Source organism: Pristis pectinata, chromosome 21 (genome assembly GCF_009764475.1).
Source record: "Pristis pectinata isolate sPriPec2 chromosome 21, sPriPec2.1.pri, whole genome shotgun sequence".
Classification (NCBI taxonomy): Eukaryota; Metazoa; Chordata; class Chondrichthyes; order Rhinopristiformes; family Pristidae; genus Pristis; species Pristis pectinata.
This window is the reverse complement of record NC_067425.1, coordinates 24,201,901-24,228,407: the sequence shown is the minus strand read 5'-3', so window position 1 is coordinate 24,228,407 and position 26,507 is coordinate 24,201,901. Positions and strand designations below refer to the sequence as shown.

The 26,507-nt window shown below is 40.8% G+C and overlaps 1 protein-coding gene across 1 annotated transcript in view; it reads left to right on the top strand.

Annotated features, from left to right (window-relative positions):
- Positions 1-26,507, top strand: part of caln1 (calneuron 1) — a 276,804-nt gene that overhangs the window by 39,514 nt on the left and 210,783 nt on the right. Inside the window, exon 4 of the mRNA XM_052035670.1 lies at positions 10,937-11,049. Within this exon, the coding sequence (XP_051891630.1) occupies positions 10,937-11,049 (113 nt within the window). The remainder of the gene's footprint in view (positions 1-10,936; positions 11,050-26,507) is intronic.

Below are 26,507 nucleotides of genomic sequence, written 5' to 3'. Positions count from 1 at the left end.
TCCACATCCCTTACTTTGTAGATTAATGTGAAAAAGAATCAAAGGGGAGTTGATGAGCATGCGTGAGGGAGAACAAGCTACAGGTGTACACAGAAATAAAGAGAGGGGATGTGGAGTTAATGGAATTGCTCCCCTCGGAGTTGGTACAGATCCAGCGAGCTGAGTGGCCTCCTTCTGTGCTGTTACAGGCATAATGTTCTGTCCATTTTTCTACCTATGTTGTTGGTATCAATGGGGTCCACAACCTCTGTCTGTTTGTTCACCCCCTCCAGAAGGTTCTGCAGCTGCTCAGTGTTATCATTGGACTTGGTTCCAAAGGGCAACGTATCTTCCTGGAATGATAGTTGCAGCCACAGAAGCAGTGATGGTTCTCCTGATTACATTTTCCCTGTAACTATTGCGCTTTTAATCATTCCCCACTCTTCTTTTACAGCCAAGCTACCCATTGCCTCTGGTTACACATCCCAATGGAATTCCCTCAGAGAGGTAGATGTCTTCCAGGGTCTTCTGAAATACTTGCCTGTGCTCCTTTGTCTGACACATTCACCCATTTCCCCTTTAGTCTACACTCCGGTGAAGTGCATGGTGACCACCTCCATTAAATACTCCACCTGATGGATGGAGCATAGTCCCACCAGCTTCTGCTCATCCAGCTATTGACACTTGCTGCTCCTGAGATTGCCCCGGACACGGGAAGCTTTCTGCAGTTCCCGCATGGCACAGGCTGTGCATTCCACAGGTCTAACGTAACCTGCCATACCTCTAATTTGTTGGATTAACTCACAAACTGGAGTAAAGTAAGGAGTCTTTAAAGAATAAGCCCTCACTGTAGGCACCCTGTGAGAGGTGAACAGGAGGTGACCCACCAACTAGCTCCTTTGCGGATGTCAACCAGCCAGTCACCTCTGTACCTTTCTGTAGTGTCACCCATCAACTTCATTTCATAAGCCGCTGCTGCTGTATCACTCCATGGTTAGTGGAGGTCTCAAGTTAGTGGCTGCACTTCCCACTAGTGTCAAACCTTGACAGGTTTCCTAGTGCTGCCATTCCACCTGCATGTTAAATGCTGAAAGTGTTGAAAAAGGTGCTTTCTAACTGAATGTTGTGCTTCCTTGAGCATCTGTAGAGCTGCTCAGCCATCTGGTAGTCTGATTAATTTCAGAGACATTAATGAGCCTCACTGGTGCAGAGCGCTCTGTGTCACAGCGGGCTGTGGGCCACTCCATCTTGTGATCTGGGTCACCTTTGTCAAACCTGCGGCAGGACTGTTAACATGGTACTTTAATTCCCTTGGTTTAGGACACAATGGATATATTACCTGATCTCGGTAATCAATGAGGACAAAATTGGAACGGAGACCATCTCTCTGCTATATTGCTAGTGTCATGAGCATTCTGTAAGATGCTACCATCTGTCATGTATGTGGATATATTGGGCTGGATTGCACTGGACATAGCACAAACCTCACATTCACCTCTTATGGGATGCCTACAATTGCACTTAACCTTTGCGGTTGTTTAGCTCCTGATCTCGCTGCTGCAGGGATTCCACAAGGTAGAATAGATGATTGGGCAGTGGAAACAAAGCCCCACCAACTGACTGCCCTGATGGCCTTTTGACAGCTTGTGCATTCTGGAGGTCTTTCCAACAGTTGAAAAACATTTTAATTCCTTCAAAATCACATTTGACGTGTTAAACAATTTAAAAAAATTATTAAACAAAATAGTAAAAAATGAATGATGTACCTTTTACCTTTTTAGTGGAGCCTAGTGGCCTCATTCAAATGGAACCTTGCAATGAATACGTAAATGGCACCTCCTCTATGAAATTGAATCATGAAAATGCAATTACTTTTGTGTAAGCCACACCCAGGAAAGCATGTCTGAACAACAGCGACAAGCCTGAGCTTATGCTTTTTAAAGGAATCATCATTTCCTTGGCAATTTGATGGGGAGAGAGTGGGAGCAGAGCAAGAGGGCCCCATTCCATGAGTTTGGGCCATACAGAAAGGCATTGTCCAAATGCAACAAAATTTTGTGAATGGTTGTACTTGGAATGATGAAAGTCAAGTCCTCAATGTGTCATAGACATTCTGGAAATCTTGCCATTTGCCCTTCACATTGAGTACCATCATTATTGCCTATTCACTCCCCCAGAAACATACATTGACTGGCAAATGGCCTGCACCAGGCACTCAGTTACTGTTGGTGCAAGAGAATATTGGATGCTGTGCACACTGCAAACCACTTCAGCTTTACAAGAACATTCCTTCACAGCTCCAAAGGCACAGAAGAATACTCTGGGCTGAGCCTCAGAAGTGTAGAATCAAAGTAAGCAGAGAATGCTCTGTTCATTCAGAACAAAGCAGCAATGCTCTCCCTACTAATGGGCCTGAATTTTCACTGCTGTCAAGTGAGTGCTTGCAGCATGTGCCATGTGTCAACTGGATGGTGGCAAAGCTACCTAATCTCAACGGCAGCTGTTACTTGTTCATTCTAACGCCTGCAAGGTGGACAAATCACATTATATCCTCACCTGGAATATAATTCTCCTCTGGTGTACTCTGGCTGATTCTCAGTGTTTGAGTGACAACGTTCACGGCAAGAAATCTGTGATTCTGTGAGGAAGGTGGCTCCTCACCACTCTTCATGGAAGTGAAGGTTGAACAACAAAGGCCAACATCCAGCAATGTCCACAAGCAACACAGAGAAAAGAGGAATCTGAGTACCCACAATGAAATAGTTCCCATGTTGTTATCCCTCAGTTACTGATCTGCACCTCGTCTGCATCCGCTGGAAGCATGAAAGCCAGAACTAAGTATCTCAACATGACAAGTGCTTTATTGAACCAATCAAGACTGCAGTCATGTACTAATCATCCTTTTGCTATCCCTTAGTTCCTGTATTCGATGTGCAGCTTCCTATCCTGCCATTGCTATGCCCTCCCAACCCACCCTTGCACACCTTATGGCTACAACTGCAGCCAACTTAGTTGACGAGAATAGTTAGTCGAACTTGAAAACAGCTCTTAAATCACAACCCCCACAACTACACTTCCCCAATCCATTCACCCCACAATCAGGGGAAGTAGCTTCTCGGCAAGCAACCTGTCAAACCCGCTAGAATTCTTCATTCTTTTAAACCTCTGAGAATGTAGCCCTATTCTTTTCAATCTTAAAAGACCGTCTTCTTATCCCAGAAAGAGATTGATTATCCTTAATAATCTTCTTGTTTTTTTCACTGAAAATATTTTTTCCTGTTGTGTAATGGAATCTGTGAAATTTTATTTGCTGCTAAATTAGATATTTTTGGTATCCTGCTTACAACCACATTTCTTAAAATTTTCTCTCTTTGATCAAACCTTTAGTTATCTGTCTACATATCAATTTCTTAATATGGCTCAGTGTGAAATTTTGATAGATGATGCTCCTGTAAAATAACTTGGGAATGCTTTGCTTTGTTAATATGTGCTACATATTTGCAAACTGCTGTACTCTGATGTTGCAGTTAGAGATTCATCGTAAAGATAGGTGGATTTAAACAGAAATATGTTTTGTGATTATTAATTCATGTATACTAAAAGTGAAACACAAAGCCATATATCACTGAAAAGATTTCCCTCTATATTTTAGATGCGTTAAAGCATCTGTAGCTTAATGAATATGTAATATTGACCATTCATGTGCAAGTGCCAAACAAAATTTGCATGCAGAATTTAGATTTGTTTTAATTGAAGGGATGTCCTTATTAATTCTCTGTCATCTTTCAATTAATCTGTAAAGATAATTGGCTATGTTTAATGTAAGGGTAACTAAAATTTTACAAGGATACTAATAATTGTAAAATGTGTAATATACTTCTGTATAATCCCCCAGGATTTTCTTCCTTTTGTTTCTGTAATAAACACATTTACATTAATAGTCTATCAAGCAAGCATCTGAGTATCTTTGACGACCATCAATCTGAATGACTGGCTGTCAGCATTCCTTCATGAATATCTAATTAGAATAGAAACCTCATGGGTAACAATTTCCTCCAACTCCTGATACATTTGCCTGAATAATGAGTAATATGATTCTAGCTTTTATTCTCTCAGGAAGTAAAACCTGAAAAAAACATTCAAAGGGTTCTACAGCTATGATATATCAAGAATCTCTACACATTTCTTTGTAGAAAATGCTATATTGCTCCTGTTTTTGTGTCAGCTTTGTGCTTCTGTAGGGTTGCTACGCTGCAGGATGGGCTGTCTTCCAAATGTGTTATTAAATTCCTCTCTCATGTGGATGTAAAAGATTCAATGAGACATTTCTACTTTGAGGTGAGGAGTTATCCTTGGAATCCTGAGCAATATTTGCAAGTCTATCAACAAAATAGGTATTCTGATTACTATCACATTAGTGTTTGTAAGAGCTTACTGTGTGTAAATTGGCTGACACATTTTCTATATTAACATAGTTCAAAATAATTTCCTTGGCTCTAATGCACTTCAGGATGTTTTGTATTTGTAAGAACTGATTCATGTGTCTCTCTCTGTCCTTTTATTCCATTGTAAATGCCAGTGTCCATGTTTATAACAGAAAATGCATCTCCAAGTTGACTGCAGATCAATTTAGAGGCCTCTCAGCTATTTAGCCTTGACTGCAGTTAAGCTATATTCTAATCATCCTGACTGTCATTCAAAATAGCTGTATTTTTCGTTATAAAAATAGTTTAAAAATACTAAAAATGAAGAGCAAACGTATTATCTTAATGGATCACATTAGCTTTGAATTTGAAATCAAATTTACCTAACCCCAAATTTCAATTGAAACTGCTCTTGGTCTTGAGTTTCCACATTCAATATTACTAAATATTCAAGGACATATGTACATATGGAATGTTTGTGCATGCTTTATTAATCATACTGTAACTGTTGCACTTTTGGCCAAATACAATATTTTGCCATCTCTGTCATAATGTTACCACTGATTGGTGAAAGGAAGGAAAAAGTATTAATTCTGTTGCTTGTTCCTCTTTAAAGCTGAATTGACTTGTACAATCAACTGTAGGTGGTATCAGGATACAATTTGTACCATTTTACATTGGCTGCAATTAAGAACCTGTTCAATAAGTAAACAAAATTTAGTTATGGTCACCCTCAACAACATTAGTATTGTACTGTTCATATTGTGGCATGGTATACTGCAATATCTAGGTACAAGTAAGACTGGGAGGTGCTCGTAAAGGTAAACATGCATCCATACATGTGGAGAAAGAGAATTCATACTCTAATTCCAGACCGTCGCAGTTCCAGATTCCATTTTGTCGCTTTTAATGTGGAACTAATAAGCTTGCATTTTATGTAGGAATGCCAACAACACTCATTGAACATGAGCTGTGGCATTGTGGTTAAATTGCAAACAGAACTACGGCATAGAGGAACAAATCAGAAATACCTCATTTAACTCCTATCATGGCAGCTGGGGAATTTAACTTTGCTTAGTTACACTGTCTGGAAAATAAATGAAAAAGTTAGTTTTAGTAATGGTGATCGTGAGTTTACCGCATTTTTTAGGATTAGGGTTCATGAATATCCTTTGGTGAAGGTAACCATGTTTCCTTACCTGGTCTGCTATATAAGTGACTCCAGACCTATAACAATGTGGTTGACTTAACTGCTCCACAAAGTGAATTAGCAAGCTGTCCAGTTGTGCTGGAAGACACTTAAGAATAAAACTGGAGGGAACACCCGGTACTGATTTCATCATTATGGCACAGCATTTAGTGCTGCTGCCCCACAGTTCCAGGGACCCAGGTTCGATCCTGATGTTAGGTGCATTTTGTGTAGGGTTTGCATGTTCTCCCCATGATGGCATGGGTTTCCCCTGGGTTCTCCAGGTACCCAGGTTCTTCCCACATCCCCAAGATACACAGATTGGTAGGTTAATTGTAAATTGTAACACTGCAAACACTATAAATTGTCCTAGTGTAGGCAAGTGGCAAAAGAATCAGAAGGGAAAAGTTGATGGGAATGTGAGTAAGTTGCAGAGCTGCGGGGAAGGGGGAATGGGACTGATGGAATTACTCTGCTTGGAACCAGCAAGGGTGGACTAAGTGGTCTGCACCATCATCAATATGTTAGGCAAGCAAGGTGGTGCAGCAGTTAGCGCTGCTACTGGACAACTCCTGCAGTCCAGGTTTGTGCCTGATGTAAGATGCTGTCTGTGTGGAGTTTGCATGTTCTCCCTGTGATCACATGGATTTCCCCCAGGTGCTGCACTTTACTCCCACATCCCTACGAAGTGCTCACAGGTAGTAGATTAATTGGCTGCTGTAAGCTATACAAAGCACAGGACAATCAGGAGTGGGGGGGCTGTGGCGGTTGATGGGCATGTGTAAGACAGAGTAGGTTCCAGAGTGCAGGGAAATAAGGAGAGGAGGGGATGTGACTAATGAGATTTCTCCTGTGCTGCCCATGTTCTCCTTGTCCTTCTTTGTGCCACATAATTGTCAGGGAATGACCACCTCCAACAAAAGAGAGTCAAACTTTCTACCCTTGACCATTACTTGGACCATCACCATCAACATTCCGTTTGCCACAGTAGACCAGAAACTTAATGGGATTATCCATATAAATGTGTTGCCTATAAGAGTAGGTTGGAGAATGGGGATCCTGCAGCGGGTGACATATTTTTTGGCTTCACAAACCCTTTCCACCATGTGCAAGGTACAAATCAGGAGTGTGAAACAATGTCGGGAGGTGAGTACCACTTCAACAATGTTGAAGTAGTTTGACACCATCCGAAACAAAGTAGCCTGCTTGTTTGGAACCCCATTCACCACCCTAAACATTCATTCCCTTTCACCACTGGTGTACCGTGGCTGCAGTGCAGTTACTCACTGAGGATACTCAAACCACACTATTGTATCTTCACCCGGAGGAATGCAACGATGCAAGAAAGTGCCATTTCCTTCTTAAGGGAAATTAGAGACATACAGTGATTTCTAGTCTCGGCAATGACAGACACATCCCTGTGGAATTAATAAAAAATACTGACAATTGTTTGTATTTTTTTCTAAATGCACTTCCATGTTGAACCCATGTTATAGTGAAGGGACAGCTTCCCTATTGATTTCAGTGGGGGCAGAAAGCTGTAAGGGATGAAGATTAATTAGTTACCATCTTTTAAAATAGTATTTAAGAAAGATTAAAACATGTTTATGTTTATTTAAATATTTTAAGTGTTTTAGCTTTTTAAAAGAATTTGTAAACAACTTTAATCCTTTTTTAATAGATTAAATAATTTTTTATGGTTTTTAAATGTTTTTGAATTGCAGAAACCTTTATAGTTTTTCACAGCTTTGACAACCAGCCAAGATGGGAAATGTGGTTAATTTTTTTTTCCAGCTATTTTACAGGAAGGGCTTGTTTCCATCCTGACCCCATACCTGGCTGTGTGGCCATGATTCCATGTCATGGAGGGCCACAGTGCTATGTGGGGTCACACACTGAGGGATCAAGCTGGACTGCAAATTCCCACTAGGAGAACCGTAGAAAGTCAGTTCAATGTTCTTTGGTAGTCACTGGTGAACAGTCCACTAATCACAAGTTCTGGGCCATTATCTTCATAACTTTTGGAGATACTTATCTGAGATTTTAGCAGGCTTGTTGAGATAAAGCCAGTCATAGACTTGATGAAGGGGAAAGTGCCACCCCTGTCAACAGTGTAATGTGGACAGAATGCAAACTGCCGTAGGTAGTGAGGACTGCTTTATGGAGAGAAGTGAATGTTATTGGAGGTGTAGTTATTGCATAAGGAACTAACTACCAGGAATTGGCCAGCTTTAATTGACAATATACATTTTCTTCAAATTAACTCTATTACAGTTTGAACACAAGATATACTAGATAAAAAAACTTTACTTTCTCAGAATTAGATAACTTCAGCATAGAAAAATTGCAAATAAATGTTTCTAGAAATAATAACTAGTCATAAGAGTTAAATAGATGTTTGCTGAATGCTGCTGATAAACCTGACAAATGTCATGTGCTGAGAATTTTTTTATTTCAGAGGAAGGTTGGCATTTTGGTCTGGAAATTTCTTTGCACCGGAGGAGCTGAGATAAAACATTGTTGCAGGGGGCAGCCTATGGCCGTGTAGGACATGAGATTCCCCTTGGCAAAACTCAGTCACAACAGGGTCAACAGTCGGAAGTCAAGTCAGGCCTCAAGGGGCATTGTGTCATTGTTGAATAGTGACCACAGTGGGGATTGAAAGCAGCCAGATTGGAGGGATTGATCGGGGTTGTTGAGGCCATGAATTGCATCCTTAGTTCGGAATTTGTTTGGGGCCTTGAATGGAATCCACTGGGCCTTGGTCAGTGGTCTGTTTGGAACATCAGTTGGGGTTTTGGATCAATGCCTTGGTTGGGGAGTGAGATTGGGGATTTGGGGGTCAGGTTAAGGACATTAGAGTGCATTTTGGAAATCGGGGGTATCAGGCAGTTAGAGTGTGAGATTGATGGCCGGGAATCAGGGTGGTTGGTACCTTGTGAAGTGAGGGGTGGGGGGAGCATGAAGGGGAAGAGGTAAGTCAGGAGGGCCACCTGAGTGGGATTCCCAGCCCTGGGTTGGGACCTGCTCAGGAAACAATGCTGTTAAAATAGTCCTGGGAGTACCAAATGATCTTAATTATCCAGACATAATTGAAAGGAGTGATGCCCTGGGAATTTTGTCATTCCATGCATGTCTGACGGGGCAATAGTGTTATCAGGACAACACATTTTGTGACCGGAGTGCAGGTCATATTGTTACAATTGCAATTCACTCCGGAGGCAACCGATTTGTCATATGTGTAGCACCAATAAAAATAGCATTATGCATGCATATCTCTGGGATGTATACTTAATGGGTTATCTGACGTGAAGTAAGGAATTTCAGGAGCTGATGAGGGAGACAAGTGCTCCTGACAAATACTTAGTCGGGAAAACTGGAGGAAATGGCAGCGGGTGCAGCTGAACTGAACTTATTAGGCAGTCCCATTTGAATGTAAGAATAGCACAAAGAAATACGATGCAAACAAAGAAACATTCATCAATGGAGGGTTAAAGGAACAGAGGCATTCAGCAGCTCAGGTGCATGTCAATAATATCTGGCCTTGAGTATTAGAGGCATGGAATATAACAACAGGGGTTTTCAGTCTGTGCAGACCTCATTTGGAATTCTGGGCTAGATTTAGTATGCAAGCTTGTCCAATACCGGGGACTCCCCATAGTGGACCCAGAGTTTCCAATAATTCATGCTGTAAAATGTGAGGGTGGCAGAGGCTGCATGTGCCTAACTGGAGCCTGAAGCCTGTGTCTCAAAGGTCTAGAGGTCAGACAAACTGTAAATTTCCCAAGTGTGCTTTTTGGGACTGAAGTGCATGCCAGTCCATTTTTAAGGGTTGCAAACTGGATGGGGCACTGGTCTTTGCACCTCAATTCCTGATCTGAGCTCACTGTATGAAGGGGGGGGGGAGGGGTTGGGGGTGATGGGGAGAGTTGGAAGCTCAGCCTGTGCTGTCTGAAGAGAGATACTGTGCAACCATGCAGATTTCCAGCTTTAGAACACTCAGGTTCTGTTTACTTCTTCTTTTCACATTTCCTTCTGACACAGAAGGACATTCAGCCCATCGAGTCTCTGCCAGCTCTCAGAATTTTCATTAGTCCCATTCCCCCACTTATGTCCCTGTAACTTAATCTCCTATCAACTCCCCTCTCATTTTTTTTATCTCCCAACCATGCAGTTTACAGTAGACAGTTAACCTGTCAGCAAGTCTTTAGGATCTATACGGAAATCAGTGCACCTGGGCAAAACCCACACAGTCACAGGGAGAATGTGCAAACTCCACACAGATGGCATCGTTGATCAGGATTAACCCAGGTCCCCAGAGCTGTGTGACAGCAGCACTAACTGCTTTGATACTGTGCCACCCATTGCCCATCATTGCCAATGCCTTGACAAGGCACTGGCCATAACAGCCAGATTTAGAGTAGCCATAAGCAGTAGAGAAGGACTATAGTGATCACAGCAAGAGGGTTGAAAGACTGAGACCAGTTGTTAGAGCTCTTGAAGAAGGTATGTGCGACCCATGGTGAGAATGTCCCACATGTGGAGATTACTGATGATCCACCAGTCCAGATGAAGGGTCTCAACCCAAAATGTCAACTGTCCACTTCCCTCCACAGATGCTGCCTGACCTGCTGAGTTCCTCCAGCACTTTGTGTGTTGCTCCAGATCCTAACATCTGTGGTCTCTTGTATCTTTCTGGAGATTACTGATGCAGTGTACTGGACATTCTGTGAACTGCCAGCTGGAAAGGTGCAGACAATGCCATTGTGCTAGACTGGTCAGGTTTCCAACGCACCCCAATCAGGGGAAGGTACAATCAGAGCATGCAATTGAGAGAGCAAAATTAATGAAGTTTCCATCCAACTCATCCTTGTCTTTCACAGGGTCAGGAAATCTACTTTCCTGAGACTGATTTGGCAATACATGACAACTGAGCTCAGTTGTTTCGATGTCTTTACCCCCTCATACTGCGCTTGGTAATACCAGTTCTTTCCAGATTGAAGGTCACTGTGAATTGATAATTCATTGGATGACGACCCATTGTTGGCAAATGCACATAGAAAGAACTCAAAGGACCTGCCAGCATCAAAACGGTTGCAATGCAAATGTATTTCATATGCACTTTTCCTCTTTCTCTCTTACCATTTTCCCTGCCTGTTTCTAATTTTGCCCTCTCTCATGAAGAGGAGTGGACAGATAATGAATTGCGGTGACTCTGATGCAAGGGCAGGTGACTTGAGGAAACCTCAATAAATGATATTACACACCTTAATTACGCTAAAGTAAGTGTTGTCGAAAGAGGAGCTTCAGCAAGGATGATTGTGTATCCCTTTTTGTGTCACAGGTGATGGGCAAGTGGATTTTGATGAATTTATGACAATACTCGGTCCTAAACTTTTGTCGTCTGAAGCGCGAGAAGGTTTTCACGGCAGCACAATAGACTCGATATTCTGGCAGGTAAGAAGTTTATTTGATTTGATGCTTTGCGGTAACAGGCAGGACTTTCTGCATATTAAAAATCTGGTGCAGTGTAACATAGCAACGAGTTCTGCTTGACAGTGAAATCAAATACAGAAGGTGTATGTTCACAGTGGTTTATAACATAGTGTTGTGGAGTAAAGCAGTGATTGACTTACACCCAATGAAGTAAAATTAGATGTATATATTTGCAGTCAAAAGTATGCTCTTTTATAAAATGGTGCATATAGGTGATATGATAGTCAAGGTGATAATGATCAGTTTCTCTGAAGCAACATAAAGCAAATTAATCCATTTGTAAACCCTTAAGGGTTAACTTTAATTTTGGCAAGTTAATCATTCTACACATACATATAAGTAAGCTATATCTTTAGCTAAAATTCTGAGCAGGGTTTGACATATTTACTGCTTATAACATTTCAAACACATTTATAAAGATATTATTTATTGTTTCACTAATAACAACAAAGAACATGGGGAAGTGAGGTCTGGCTGGTAATCTGTGTACTTATGAAGTATAAAGAGGAAGATTAGTGGAATGAAAATGGTGCTGTTACTCACTTTTTGTTTAATGCCATTTTATAATTTTAGATTTTAGAATAATGGTTAACAAAAGCTGGTAAAAATTTGCCTGTCTTGTTTGTGGCAGTTTAAGGCACTGCATTGATTTTTCTTCTGTAATTACTATTTGACATCTGGTAGTGTTAGTAAAAGCCATTCATTTATTCCAGCATCTTGTTCATTCTGCTGCTTAGCTTAGTGGAAAGCACACCCTTTGTGGAATGGTGACAAGCTGCCAGAATTTGCTATGGACATACACTTATCATGAAAAAAATGGTAATAATTTTTATGGCAGTGAATCCAATGTGATTGCAAAGAGATGTTACTCACTAGCTCCTGGTCTCCAGGGATGACTTACAGAAATTATTCAGTAGATCACCGGCAACCTAGCTGAGGTAATTGGAATGACTTGTGAGTTGAACGGTGAGCTGCCAGTGACACCATAGTGCAGAACTACTTGCAAATGTTCAAATGTTGCAGCAAAGGAACTTACAACACAAAATGAGCCCATTCACTGCGTCGTGTATGTTACATTTTTAAAAGAGGTGCCTAATTTACCTCCACATCCCAATTCTTTTCTTCACAATCTCTTAAGTGCATGCCAGTTGCAGTTAGGAAGTTTCTATGGAGTCTACTTAAGCCACTCTGACAGTTAATGTGTCCCAGTGCAAAGAAGCTTCTCTCCATATATTTTTTTCTAGCTCTTCTGCCAAGTTAAAAAAATTGTTACAACTGGTGATTTATCAAAGGAAATAGCTTTTCTCTATCACTCTTTCAAAATATCTCATTATTTTGAACATTTTTCTTGGATTTCACAATCTTGTCTGCTCTAAGGAGGCATGCTCTGCCAAGCTGCTGAATTTTAAAGATGTTTATTCTCTGCTGAAGGCACTGTCAAGAATGGTGTATGGGTCCTTATCCTTATGGAGGAAGCGCTGTCTTGTGTATTCCACATGTCAAGAACTCAGATGATAAAATGGGGTTAGTGTACCTCACCTGAGAACTGCAGATGTGGTTTGCTTGAGACCAGTTCCACAATGGTAAAAGATCATGTCAGGGCCTACTTACAAGTGTGAACCGTGCTTGACTTTACTGGACAGATGAACAATCCGAAATTCAAGACCTAAATATCTGGAGGTTATCCTGTAACAGGCACGTCTGATTCTTCATTTCTATAGGCCCACTGTTAACCATAGAACAATACAGCACAATACAGGCCCTTTGGCCCACCATGTTGTGCCAACCTTCAAACCACTCCTAAGACTATCTAACCCCTTCCTCCCACATATCCCTCTATCTTAAATTTCTCCATATGCTTATCTAACAATTTCTTGAACTTGATCAACGTATCAGCCTCCACCACCACCCCAGGCAGCACATTCCATGCACCAACCACTCTCTGGGTGAAAAACCTCCCTCTGACGTCTCCCTTGAACTTCCCCCCATTACCTTAAAGCCATGCCCTCTTGTATTGAGCATTGGTGCCCTGGGAAAGAGGCGCTGGCTGTCCACTCTATCTATTCCTCATAATATTTTGTATACCTCTATCATGTCTCCCCTCATCCTCCTTCTCTCCAATGAGTAAAGCCCTAGCTCCTTTAGTCTCTCCTCATAATCCATACTCTCTAATCCAGGCAGCATCCTGGTAAATCTCCTCTGCACCCTCTCCAATGCCTCCACATCCTTCCTATAATGAGGCGACCAGAACTGGACACAGTACTCCAAGTGTGGTCTAACCAGAGTTTTGTAAAGCTGCATCATTAGTTCGCGGCTCTTAAACTCGATCCCACGACTTATGAAAGCTAACATCCCATAAGCTTTCTTAACTACCATATCCACCTGTGTGGCAACTTTCAGTGATCTGTGGATATGAACCCCCAGGCCCCTCTGCTCCTCTACACTGCCCAGAATCCTGCCATTTACCTTGTATTCTGCCTTGGAGTTTGTCCTTCCAAGGTGTACCACCTCACACTTCTCTGGATTGAACTCCATCTGCCACTCGTCAGCCCAGCTCTGCATCCTATCAATATCCTTCTGTAAGCTTCGACAGCCCTCCACACTATCCACAACACCACTGATCTTTGTGTCATCTGCAAACTTGCTAAGCCACCCTTCCACCCCCTCATCTAAGTCATTAATAAATATCACAAAAAGTAGAGGTCTCAGAACCGATCCCTGCAGGACACCACTAGTCACAGCCTTCCAATTCGAATGCACTCGCTCCACCACAACCCTCTGCTTTCTACAGGAAAGCCAATTCTGAATCCACCCGGCCAAGCCTCCCTGGATCCCTTGGCCTCTGACCTTCTGAAGAAGCCTACCAAGCGGAACCTTGTCAAACGCCTTACTAAAACTCATGTAGACCACGTCTACTGCACTACCCTCATCAATCTTCCTGGTCACCTCCTCAAAGAACCGTATCAGGCTAGTGAGGCAAGATCTTCCCTTCACAAATCCATGCTGGCTGTCCCTAATCAGTCCATGATCCTCTAAATGATCATAGATCCTATCTCTTAGAGTCCTTTCTAGCAGCCTACCCACTACAGATGTAAGACTCACTGGTCTGTAATTCCCTGGACCATCCCTACTACCTTTTTTGAATAAGGGGACAACATTCGCCACCCTCCAATCCTCCGGTACCATCCCCGTGGACAACGAGGACTCAAAGATCCTAGCCAATGGTTCAGCCTCTTCCTCTCTTCCTCTCTTCCCATTGCCATCCCAGTACCACTATCCTTTCCTTTGCCATGACAAGCCCATGAATGCAACCTGAGCTGTTGCTGCCTCAGCTGCAGGCCACTCAGTTAATTTCTCTGTTACATCTTCAAGAACACACACCAATAGATCCACACAATTGAGCCATTTTGTAACTCCTCTCCACTGAAAATTCTGCACAAGGCTGTACTTCTAAAATGTAGTATCAACATAATGATGTGACAAAATACAGTAGTACTTGCCGTCAGGATGTTGCTGCCCACAAGATCAATTTGTGCTGTGATTCTAGACTTAATTTATTCAGTTGGAGCTCCACTATTTTTGTCATACAGGTGTTTGTAGGATAGATACTATATTAACAAAAAATGTGGTAATTCACATATAAACACAGCAATGTGGGCTAGGTTTAATGGGGTAGATAGTAATGATTCTATCATAATGCAAAATGGACAGTAACTGGTAATTGGTTTATTATTCTCACATGTACTGAGATATAGTGAAAAGCTTTGTTTGCATGCCATCCAGACAGATTATTTTAAACATAAGTACATTGAGGTAGTACAAAAGGAAAAGCAATAACAGAATGCAGAATATAGTGTTACAGTGGCAGAGAAAGTGCAGTGCAGGCAGATAAATAAAGTGCAAGGTCCACGATGAGGTAGATCGAGAGATCACGAGTTCATCTTTATTGTACAAGAGATCCATTCAGGAGTCTTATAACAGCAAGATAGAAGCTGTTCTTGAGCCTGCTGGAAAATCAGCATTCCTCTGTGTATTTCAACTATTTCCAATTTCCATTGATTTCAAATAAAGTAGGTTTCTTTTCCACTGACACCATTTTACACTATTAAACAAAGTCAAAATCTACCCCAAGGTGTGAAAGTTAGTTTCAATCTTGGAGTTTTATTGAAGTTGTTGAACAGCAAATTTCTGATTGTGGCATAAATGACCCTAGAGTAAGCATTAGGCACTTCTGCACGTATTATGATTAAGAGCTCCTTAGTGAAGAGTCGCTCATGGAAGTGTGCTGTTTCCATGGACACAATGGTACTCATGTATTTACTATCATCATTTCAGCCGGGGAGGGCAGATAGTGTGTGGTTACAAGTCAACCATTAGTCACCATGTCCTGCATCTAACAAGACAAGATAATATCGGGGAAAATTGATTTCCTTTGGCAAAGATGCTCAGAATGTCATTGAAAGCCTGTGACTGTCTTCTGCAACTTAAGAATAAGTTATTCAACTCCAGCAATTCAGAAAACAGGCCAATTTTTTTTTCCAAATGTCATCATGTCCTTAACAAATTAGCTATGAAGACTTTCTGAGGAGTGTTGTTTTAGCACTGGCAATAACTCACTGAAAATAACACCAATTAGCAGAAGGGTTGGTAACCAGAGGACACAGATTTTAAGATAATTGGCAAAAGAACCAGAGAGGAGATTTTTTAAAATGCAGTGAGCTGTTATGATCTGGTATGCACTCCCTGAAACAACAGTCAAAAGACACTCAATACTAACTTTCAGAAGGAAATTGGATATATCTTTCAAAAGGAAACATTGCAGAGGCCATGGGGAAATCATAGGAGACAGAGACTAATTAGGTAACTCTTTCAAGGAATAGCAATGGGTAGCTTAACGTGCTCTATGATTTTGTAGAAAATGTAATTCCATGGCCATCAAATTGGCCTTATCATAGTTTTATTTTTGACAGTGATGAAAGAAGCATATAGTTTTCAATAATTTATTTGTGTCTATAATCTGCGTTTTGGTGTGAGTTCAGAAGAAATTTTAACCCGCAGAAGTGTTTGCGTCAGGCTTGGGCAGGAGGAAGAAGAACTAAAGTTCTGAAATTCACCGTAAACCCAGTCTCACCCACTTTCAGTGGAGTTGTGAGATGAGTTCAACAACCATCTGGTGGCAGAAGCCATGTTGGTTGCTTAAGTATTTTAGTGATGTTATGCATCTTCATTTTCAAAGTAATTCCATTTTTAACCATTGGTGGCTGGGTTTCCCATGCCTGGGAAATACTTGTCAGGTCAGAAGAGAAGGGCTGAATCCACAGGCAAATAACTTTACAGCACTGCTTGAAGCCCAGGAGGAGTATTTCCCTGAAATTCATCTGCTCTCTCTGTGAGTGCACAGCTCAGCCAGTTTGTATCCCTATTCTGTGGGAGTTCTTGTTCATGAGACCTCCAGCTGGTCCATCAGGCTGATGGTGGACTTGGGAATCTGCAGAAAAAATAAAGCTAGAGAAGTAATGTGCTTCAAAATGTCTGCATGTTTCCAACCTTAAATTAACATCCCCATTCCTTCTCAGTCCCTGGACTAATATCCAGTCTGTAACGTTACAATTTTTGTGTTGGCATGGAAGTGTTTCACTGATCTTAATTGGAATTGTAGATTCATATGTAGAGCTGGTAACTGACAAATGGATCTGGGTGGAAAGAATGGAAATTGATGGTTAGAGTCAATTTGATGTCAATTTCTCCCAATATTGGATGTACGTGTATCTGCAGATTAAAATAGGTTGATGACTTTGGAGAGTCACATTTAGAGAAGTGTTTGTTTCATGTTTGAGCCCAAGAAGTAATATAAAACAAATTAGTTAAATTAAAAATTAAAGTGGCTCTTAAAATCCATATTTCAGCAGCCAGCTGTTGATTTATCTAAAGGTTTATTTTCTCCAGGATTAACAGTACTCCCATTTTTGAAACATGCTGATACGAGTGCATTAACTGGTTTTATTTGAGCATTTCTCTGTCATCACTTGCAGATTTCCCAGAGATTGGCAATTGACCAAATGGCGGGGTTGAAGTGGTGGCTTCACTTAAAATATGTGCACCTGAATTCAGACTCAATGACAATAAGTAATTGTTCTGTGTGTCATGGAAATCTGGGTTGTACATATGGGAGTGAGGCACTCGATGTCTTCTGTGACTACACTATTGGTTTCAATTTGTTTACCTACCCTACCTGGTGGAAGTTCTTATGTCACTGTGTAATTGCAGGGAAGAGAGATTGTATGATCTACATTTTTGCAATAAACATTCATAGCGAAGTATAAGGAATGACAATTAGTATTAATAAAAGTAAAATGGATTCTAGCTCCTGAAAGGCAGCGGTGAGATCTGCCTGAGAGCATAAAGTTCACCTTCTGTTGCTTGTTTCTATAAATCACCTTATTTTGCAGTTCATTGCGATCTCCCGTCTTTAAGTCATCTACCAATAGAAATAATTTACTAATGCAAACTGCCAGGATGAATGCAGTAGACTACAGGAGGACATAAACAGTTGTTGAGCAAGGCTGGCTGAGTGGCTCATAAGTACAACGCTGGAAAACATGTTTATACTTTACAACCTACTTAAAAGTACATAAAAATCAAAAAAAAAACTGCATTGTGCTGGAAACATTCAGCAGATCAGGCAGCATCTACAGAAAGGGAAACTGAGTTAATGTTCAGGTCAAAGACTCTTAGTTAGAATTGGGAAAAAGGGAAAACAGGTTTTAGATTGCAGTGAGGGTAGGGGAGGGATGGATAGGACAGAATGAAATTTCTCTGATGCCGAGTTCTACATTTCACAGTTCTTTGTTTGTGTTCTTTTTCTTGAACTTCCTTCATTAAACTATCACCCAGAAGACTTCATCTACAGCTTATCCCCAGCGCAACCCTGGACGCGCCACGTCAGAGACATGCCTTTTTGTCTTTCTCTCACGTCTCTGCAATTTAAATCTAATTTGTTTTCTCTGTTTCCCAGTTCTGACAAAGGGTCTTCAAACATTATCTCTGCCTCTCTATCCACAGATTCTGCCTGACCTGCTGAGTGTTTCCAGCATTTTATTTTTACTTCTTAAAAGTTATTGCAAGTACTTAATATGAAATAATTAAGGAAACAACTGAGACTTTCTACATTTATGCCAAGAAGACTTAACTACAAAAGCCAAGGATTTATCACAAATCCAAGACTGTTATATCTTGCACACTGTGTGTCACTTTGGGCTTCTGACAGCAGAAACAATACAACAACCCGGGAGAAAGTGTAGCACAGGATTACCAGGTACTTGAAGGAAAGACCGAAGGCTGGAGCAACTAGTGGTGATTCACTCACACTGTGAAAGTGAAGGGGAGGGGATGTGTGGATTTGATAGATGTGTTCAGAATAATAAAAGGGATAAGTAAAGTAAATATAGTTAAGTTGCTTTGTTTGAATGCAAGTAAAAGTAGAAAAAAATGATTTAAGGATTAGCATTAAATACATAGAAGTCATTGTCCAAATTGTGTTATTCTGGTGTTCAAACTGGATAATTGTTTAACAAAGAAGAATATTATATAAGAATATTAAGCAAGAGAATGAGGAAAGAGCAAGAAACTGAAACACTGCAGAAGAAATTCACATGTGACTGAGCACTCCTGTCATATTTGCTCTGCACAGACAGAATACTAATGTCCTTTTACCCATTTTGACAGTGGCCAGTTTAACTGCTGGTCACTAAAGTCAATTTCTCTCCTTTCACGCTTAATATTTGCAGAGAGTACAACATGTTAAAATGCCAAAGGGAGACCTAATTTATCATAATGTTTCCAAAAGGCACATATTAAGTAATCATTAGGTCCTGAGGTTCTCACTTTTTTTTCCTGTTCAGCTTTTAACCTAATTTCTTTACGACTGCAAATGCTTATTTACACGTAGACTGCAAGGGCCAAGAAATTTGGCTTCAGATTAACCTAACCAGCTCTGCCCACTCTTTCCTCCTGTTAGCTTTTGGAACTTCAAAGAAATCCTTTAAGTAACCGGATCATACTCTCCTCTCTAAAATGGTTTATCTTTTGAGGTACAGTCAGATCAGCCATGATCTTATTGAATGGTGGAGAAAGCTCGAGGGGCCAAGTAGCCTTACCCTGCTCCTAATTCAAATAGATCTTTTGTTGTTGATGTTCAAAGTACTTTTTTCTGCACATTAGTCTTTTGACTTCAGTTTCATGTTCCTTGGTATTTGGAAACCTTTCTGCTTTGGCCAAAAGCAACATTTTTACGGCACAATATCTCTCACCTTAGGACACTCAGTGTTCCTTTAGTAAGTGCTGATCACTGAATTTTCAACATCATACCTTGTATTGCACTAAGTTCTAGGGACATACCATAAATGTTCAAACAAGCTGGCATCAAGGTGGCAGAAGAATACAGCCACAATTACAGTTATTACAATTACAGCTGTAATGGTCTGGCTGTGCTGTGCCAAGCCAATTTCACCTGTCTCAGCGAGTAGCTAAACCTTGCAAAATAGAGAAGTCCTTTGTTCAGTCCCTGCTTTAAGGTTCATTAGCTGATCTAGCAAAGCACTGTGGATGCTGGAAATCTAAAATAAAAACAAATAAATATTGGCTTTACTTGCGAGGAACAGCACCTCATATTTTAACAAAACAGACCACAGCATCCTGTATATATACATATATACCATTCTGATAATAATCAAAACCGTTTACACTTAGGTGTCCCTCCAGGTCCATCTTTTGTTTCTCTACCAACTCGATTTACCTTGCACTAAGCTGCCTTTTGACACTTATTCTCCCCTCCCTTTTTACTTGTCACCTCTCCATTTATTCTGTCTTTCTCTTCCCTTTTCTCTGCATCTTATGACTTGTTTCTTTCCCTTTTTCAATCTTTTTATTAGTTTTCAAATTAATACAGATTAATATATAACATCAATATTTGTACATGTAGTACAAAGAGATCAGGAGAACAATCATGGCATAGATAATCATAAAGAACAATAAAATATAAAAAATCTGTAGATCCAACGATCTCTTAGTAAATGAATATAATATAGAGGAAAGGAAAGAAAAAGATTTATTATATATAAAAAGAAAAGAAAAAACAAATCAATAAGAAAAATTAGAAACAATGTATCAAACCAAACTAAACAAAACAGAAACATTTCAAAAAAAACAAAAAAAAAACAAAAAAAAAGACTGGACTGAAATTTCTCAGTAGAAACAGAGCAATATGTCGTCAACTCCATTCCTCTAAATTGAAAAGTTATTGAAAGGAGATCTATATCATGTGAAAATATTGAATAAATGGACTCCAAATATCTTCAAATTTAAGCGAAGGATCAACAGTACCACTCCTAATTTGTTCCAAGTTTAAACATGATATAGTTTGAGAGAACCATTGAAAAGTAGTAGGGGGTATTGGATCCTTCCATTTAAGCAAAATGGATCGTTTGACCATTAACGTAACAAAGGCAATCATACGGTTAGTGGAAGCAGATAAATGGCCAGACTCTATCCTTGGTAATCCAAAAATTTCAGTGATAGGGTGAGGTTGTAAATCAATCTTCAATACACTTGAAATAATGTTAAAAATGTCTTTCCAATATTTTTCCAAAAGAGGACAGGACCAAAACATATGTGTCAAAGAAGCCACACTCGATTTACATCTGTCACATACAGGGTTTATATGGTGATATAAATGGGCTAGCTTATCTTTTGACATATGGGTCCTGTGAACTGCCTTAAACTGTATCAAAGAGTGTCCGGCACACATTGAAGATGTATTAACTAAATGAAGAATTTTCTTCCATGTCTCTGTGAATCATGTCAGGTACAATCCAGGCATGTAGTGATGCTCACTCTCAAGGTTCACACCAATAGCCAGTGGCAAACTGGCTTCTCTGATGACCAGGTAACAGAATGATCACTGCCTTCCAAAGCACCAAGCACAAGAGATCAAGGAATAAACAGGGTGAATTGTAGGATATTCATGATACAAATCAGAAACTGCTTCATATATACTTTGTCTTTTTTTCCTCAATCTCTCCCCAAAGTCTTCCAATTTGCTCTATATGCATCCAGCTTCCCTCCTCTACTCCCCCACGCACAGCACTCCTCTTGTAGCTCATTCCCAAGGATCCTTATGTGTAAGTCAGTACATGGTCTTAATCCTGCCCTTCCCGATTGCCACCACTTCCAGAAATTAACTACAATTACATGGTCCTCCTGTTCTCCTCCCACCAGTCATATCATTATTTTAATCTTTTTTAGAACATCAAAGGAGGCCATTTTGCCCATCGAGTCCATGCCAGTTCTCAGAGCAATCCAATTCCCCCATTTATTCCCGGCAGCCTGTTCTGTCTCACACATGCCCATCAACTTCTTCCTGATTGTTCTACTACCCACCTACACTAGGGACAATTTACAGTGACCATCCAGCACATCCTTGTAATGTGGGAGGAAACTGGAACACTCAGGGCAAACCCACGTGGTTACAGGAAGAATATGCATACTCCTTAATGACAACACCAAAGGTCAGAATTGAACTGGGTCAGCTGGAGTTGTGAGGCTGCAGCACTACCTGCTGTGCCCTGTGCTGCCTGATGTACCTTCCGTTGTTTAGCTGCAAATTTTTAGTTGCTTCTCTAACATCTTCTGCCTTTCCACCATTAAGGGCCTTCCTAAAACCTACTTTTTCGACCAGCCTTTTTTGTAGCAAAACACAAAATGCTGGAAAAATCCTTCAGGATAGGCAGCATCTGCAGAGAGAGGATAAACCATAGAACCATAGAACAATACAGCACAATACAGGCCCTTCGGCCCAACATGTTGTGCTGACCTTTAAACCACGCCTAAGACTAACTAACCCCTTCCTCCCACATATCCCCCTATTTTAAATTCCTCTATGTGCTTATCTAACAAGCTCTTGAACTTGACCAACGTATCAGCCTCCACCACCACCCCAGGCAGCGCATTCCATGCATCAACCACTCTCTGGGTGAAAAACCTCCCTCTGTTATCTCCCTTGAACTTCCCACCCATTACTTTAAAGCCATGCCCTCTTATATTGAGCATTGGTGCCCTGGGAAAGAGGCGCTGGCTGTCTGCTCTATCTATTCCTCTTAATATTTTGTACACCTCTATCATGTCTCCACTCATCCTCCTTCTCTCCAATGAGTAAAGCCCTAGCTCCATTAGTCTCTCCTCATAATTCATACTCTGCAATCCAGGCAGCATCCTGGTAAATCTCCTCTGCACCCTTTCCAACGCTTCCACATCCTTCCTATAGTGAGGCGACCAGAATTGGAATAATTGAGTTAATGTTACAGGTTTATAACTTTCCACCTTGGTGCAATGCATCCAGTGCTCATGATATAGTCTGCATTGGGGAAAGCAGACACTGATCAGATGATAACTTTGTAGAGTACCTTCCTCTGTCCGTAAGGACTGTCACTTTAATCATCCATTCCAGTCCTACTCAGACTCCTCTTGTATTTGGTCTCTTGTACCGTTCAAGCAAAGCCCAATGTAAACTGGAGGAACAGTAACTCATCCTCTGACTGGACATGTTACAACCTTCAGGACTCAACACTGAATTTGACAACTTCTGATAATCTGCCTCCCCAGTTAGTATCAGAACTGATGAAAGATCATCAACCGTTTCCTCTGTCCACAGATGTTGTCTACCTTGCTGGTGATTTCCAACATTTTCTTCCACAGTGTACCCCCGCATTATGGCAGTTCGAGAAATGGAAACTCGCCCTTACGGAATTCACAAATCACTACCACAAAATCTGAGAGACAGTTTAAAAATTCACTCTCACGGAATTTATGTGAAATAAAAACAAAAAATAAATAAACACAGAATTATTTTTTTTCCAACTTGCATTTCTTGACACAGGTGTAGATTATGTGCCTCCTCATTACTGAAAATGGTGACACAGACTGCTTCTAGGAACACAACCCCACCCTCCTGTAACACGGGGTTACCAGTACTTAGATTTCCAGCAGCTGCACTTACTTGTATTCCATAATTCCAGCATGATTTTTCTTTCTTCATTCATCTTCTTCTACTTGCATCTCCTATGGACAGAGCAGATGCAAGTGACCAGCCTTCATCACCCTCTCTCAGGCAGCACCGCTACTGTGTTTCACCCAATATCTCTTGGTCTCCACTATATCACAAACATTCCCTTTGTTTTCTCCACCCTTTCCCCATTCTGTGCAACTTAAAACATGTTTGATTTCTCATTTCTCCTATTTCTGATAAAAGATCATGGACCTGAAACATTAACTCTGTTTCTCTCTCCTCAGATGCTGCCTGACCTGCTGAGTATTGCCAGCATTCTCGGTTTTAATGTAAGATTTCCAACATCTGTAGGATTTTTTGCTTTGAACCTTTTGTATAGTCCTTAATTCTTTTATCAATGCAACTGGGATGAAGTTTCTTAAAATCACTATATCTATCTATCTATCTATCTATCTATCTATCTATCTATCTATCTATCTATCTATCTATCTATCTATCTATCTATCTATCTATCTATCTATCTATCTATCTATCTATCTATCTATCTATCTATCTATCTATCTATCTATCTATCTATCTATCTATCTATCTATGTGTGTGTGTGTTGTTATAGATAGTTACATTTCTATGGATAGCTACACTTCAATGCATTCAAGCAACATGAGTGATTATTGTACAAATATGATCAATTTAAAAGTCAGCCTCCAATATTTCAATTGTTCTTTTGGCTACAGTAGGTGTTAGTTTGTAAATGATATATGTGAAGAACTACTCTCACAAATCAGCTGCTCCAGCAAAATATATTCACAGAGGAGATTTACTAGATTGGCATCAGAGTTGAGGGACTTAAGTTATGTGAAGAGAATAGAAAATCTGGGATGCTTCATTTAGAAGAGAGTTCATTAAGAGGAGATTAAATAGAGTTGTTCAAAATCATGAAGGTTCCTAATAAAGTTTCCACTAGATAAAGGGTCAGTAATGAAAGGAAATTGATTTAAGGTAACTAGAAAAAAATCTATTAAGAAAATGCAATTTTTAAAGCAGCAGGTGATTATTATGTGCAATTCATTGCTCGAAATGTTGATGGTAGCAGATGCAATGGTAACTTTCACAAAGGACTTGGAAGTATTGTTGAAGGGAAGAAAACTGTAGGCCTGTGAGGTCAGAATGGAAGAGAGGGACAGAAGAGTGAGAGGGGACGTGATTGAAAGAGCGAGGCGTCTTGACAAGTGAATGTAGAGATGATGTTTCCACTTGACAGAGAATCTAGAACTTGGGGGTCACTATTTGAAAATAAGAGATCATCCATTTAAGACAGAGAGATGGCAATTTTGTTTTCTTTGAGGGTAATGAGTTTTTAGAACTCTCTTAAAGAGCAGTGGAAGCAGAAACTTTGAGTATTTTTAAAGCAGAGGCTTATAAATTTTTGATGAGGAAGAGGTGAAAGGTACAACAGGTAGACAAGAATGTAGAGCTGAGGTTATGATTAGATCAACCAAGATCTTATTAAATAGTATAGCAGACTTGAGGGACCAAGTGGTCTAACTCTACTCATAATTCATGTGTTCATATGTCTGCATGTAATTGGATAGCTCTTTGAAAAATGGATTAAAAGAGAGGGAAGAATGGAGAGAGCAAGAGATAATGACCTCCTTTTGTAGAACAAGATTCATTAATCTTTGAACAGATAGAGTAAGAAGGCTAATTCACCATACACCAGTGCCAACTTATTTACTGTATGTGATCCAAGGAACTGTCGAACCCTGTTGAATATACTGAGTTAAGATTCCTTTCATAAGATTACCACTTGCAATATATTTAATTCTGTCAATGCTCTGTCTGTTTTCCACTTTACCTTACCAGTGGAAATCTCCTTGCCTAGAAATTGGATAATGTAGAAACTACATTTTTATACATCACTTGGTTCCAATTTCAAAGAAAATTGAATCATTATTGAAAATTGAGGGCTTTCACTTGAAGTGCATGGCCTTTGACGTTCATTCCTGTCCCCCTGTGCATCTGACATGGACAGGAGGAGGACCCTGGATGCATGCAGTGGTGTCCAAATGTGTAGCATGTGCTTGAGTACTTATTCCACATGGTCTGTGAAGAAGCAACCCTTTATGGTGCCTGCTGAGCCTACTTCAGTAAGGAGTCCTCTCTGAGCATGTGAGCAGGACCCACATTGGCACTGAACACCCAACTCAGAAGAGTCTTCATTAAGGTCCAAACTTGTCTACCACACCCCTCCCACCCACCATCCATTGAGGACCCCACCCAACATTCACCAAGTTTGCAATCTTCTCCCTCCCACCTACTGATCAGCTGATCCAACCATAATCCACCCACTGACCACCAGCCTCAGTGAGGTCACCATCCTCCTGACCCCACCCTTTCAACATCCAAGCCCTCTTGACCAGTCCCAAAGAATTTTACATCACCGATCACTGAACCAATCACTATATCTACAAACAATCTTGCATTCAGACCACCAGTCACATCCCCAATCACCAATCGCACCATTGATTATCCCCCCCCAACTGCCCCATTACCAATCCTACCATCCCATCAACCAAGCCTCCCCCCACTAACAAACCAAATCCTCCCAACTATCAAGCCATTTTCCATGACTGTCAAACTCAGCCCTTGACAACCAACTTCAAACCCCGGATACCAGTGGTTACCCCTGACCACCATGTCTACACCCCATTTCCAATTGTACTCCACGCACACCCCCAACAGCCCCCTCCTCCACACATTCACTGATCCTGCTTGTATTTATGATACCTGACTTCCCTCTATGCCCCTCTGAGCATCTCTTCCCAGCGACCATCACACCAACTCTCCCGCCCCCTATTAGATCCAGTCCAGGATTTAACTGGATTCACTTGTGTGCTCTGCCATAGCAGAGCAAGTGACGGAAAGGGCTTGAGTGCACAAAGCATGTCAGCATTACACAAATCCTTGGACCTGCTTCACTTCCCAGAAGCAATCCCTTAAATAAAACATCCATGAACTGTCTAATTAACATATCTTTTGGAGGCACTAAACAACCTCTAGGTATTTGTACCTTTCACTAGTACTTATGGTCTATGTCTGAGCCTGGCATTAAGTTCTGGCAGACTGTTTGACTATTGGAAGGGCATTGTAGATGGGGTCAAATCAAGCGTTCACTCCTCATTCACATAGCTGTCCCACCATCTGCAATGGCTGAGGTTAACTAATGGAAACCTTGGAGAGAAGTGGCTGCTTTCTCTGTTCATGAGTGGAGAGGTTATACTCCCTGTAGTTTATTTGTGAGTTCTCTTTCTGCCAGAACTGTAGAAATATCACAAAAACCTTTGTGATATGCAGAGCC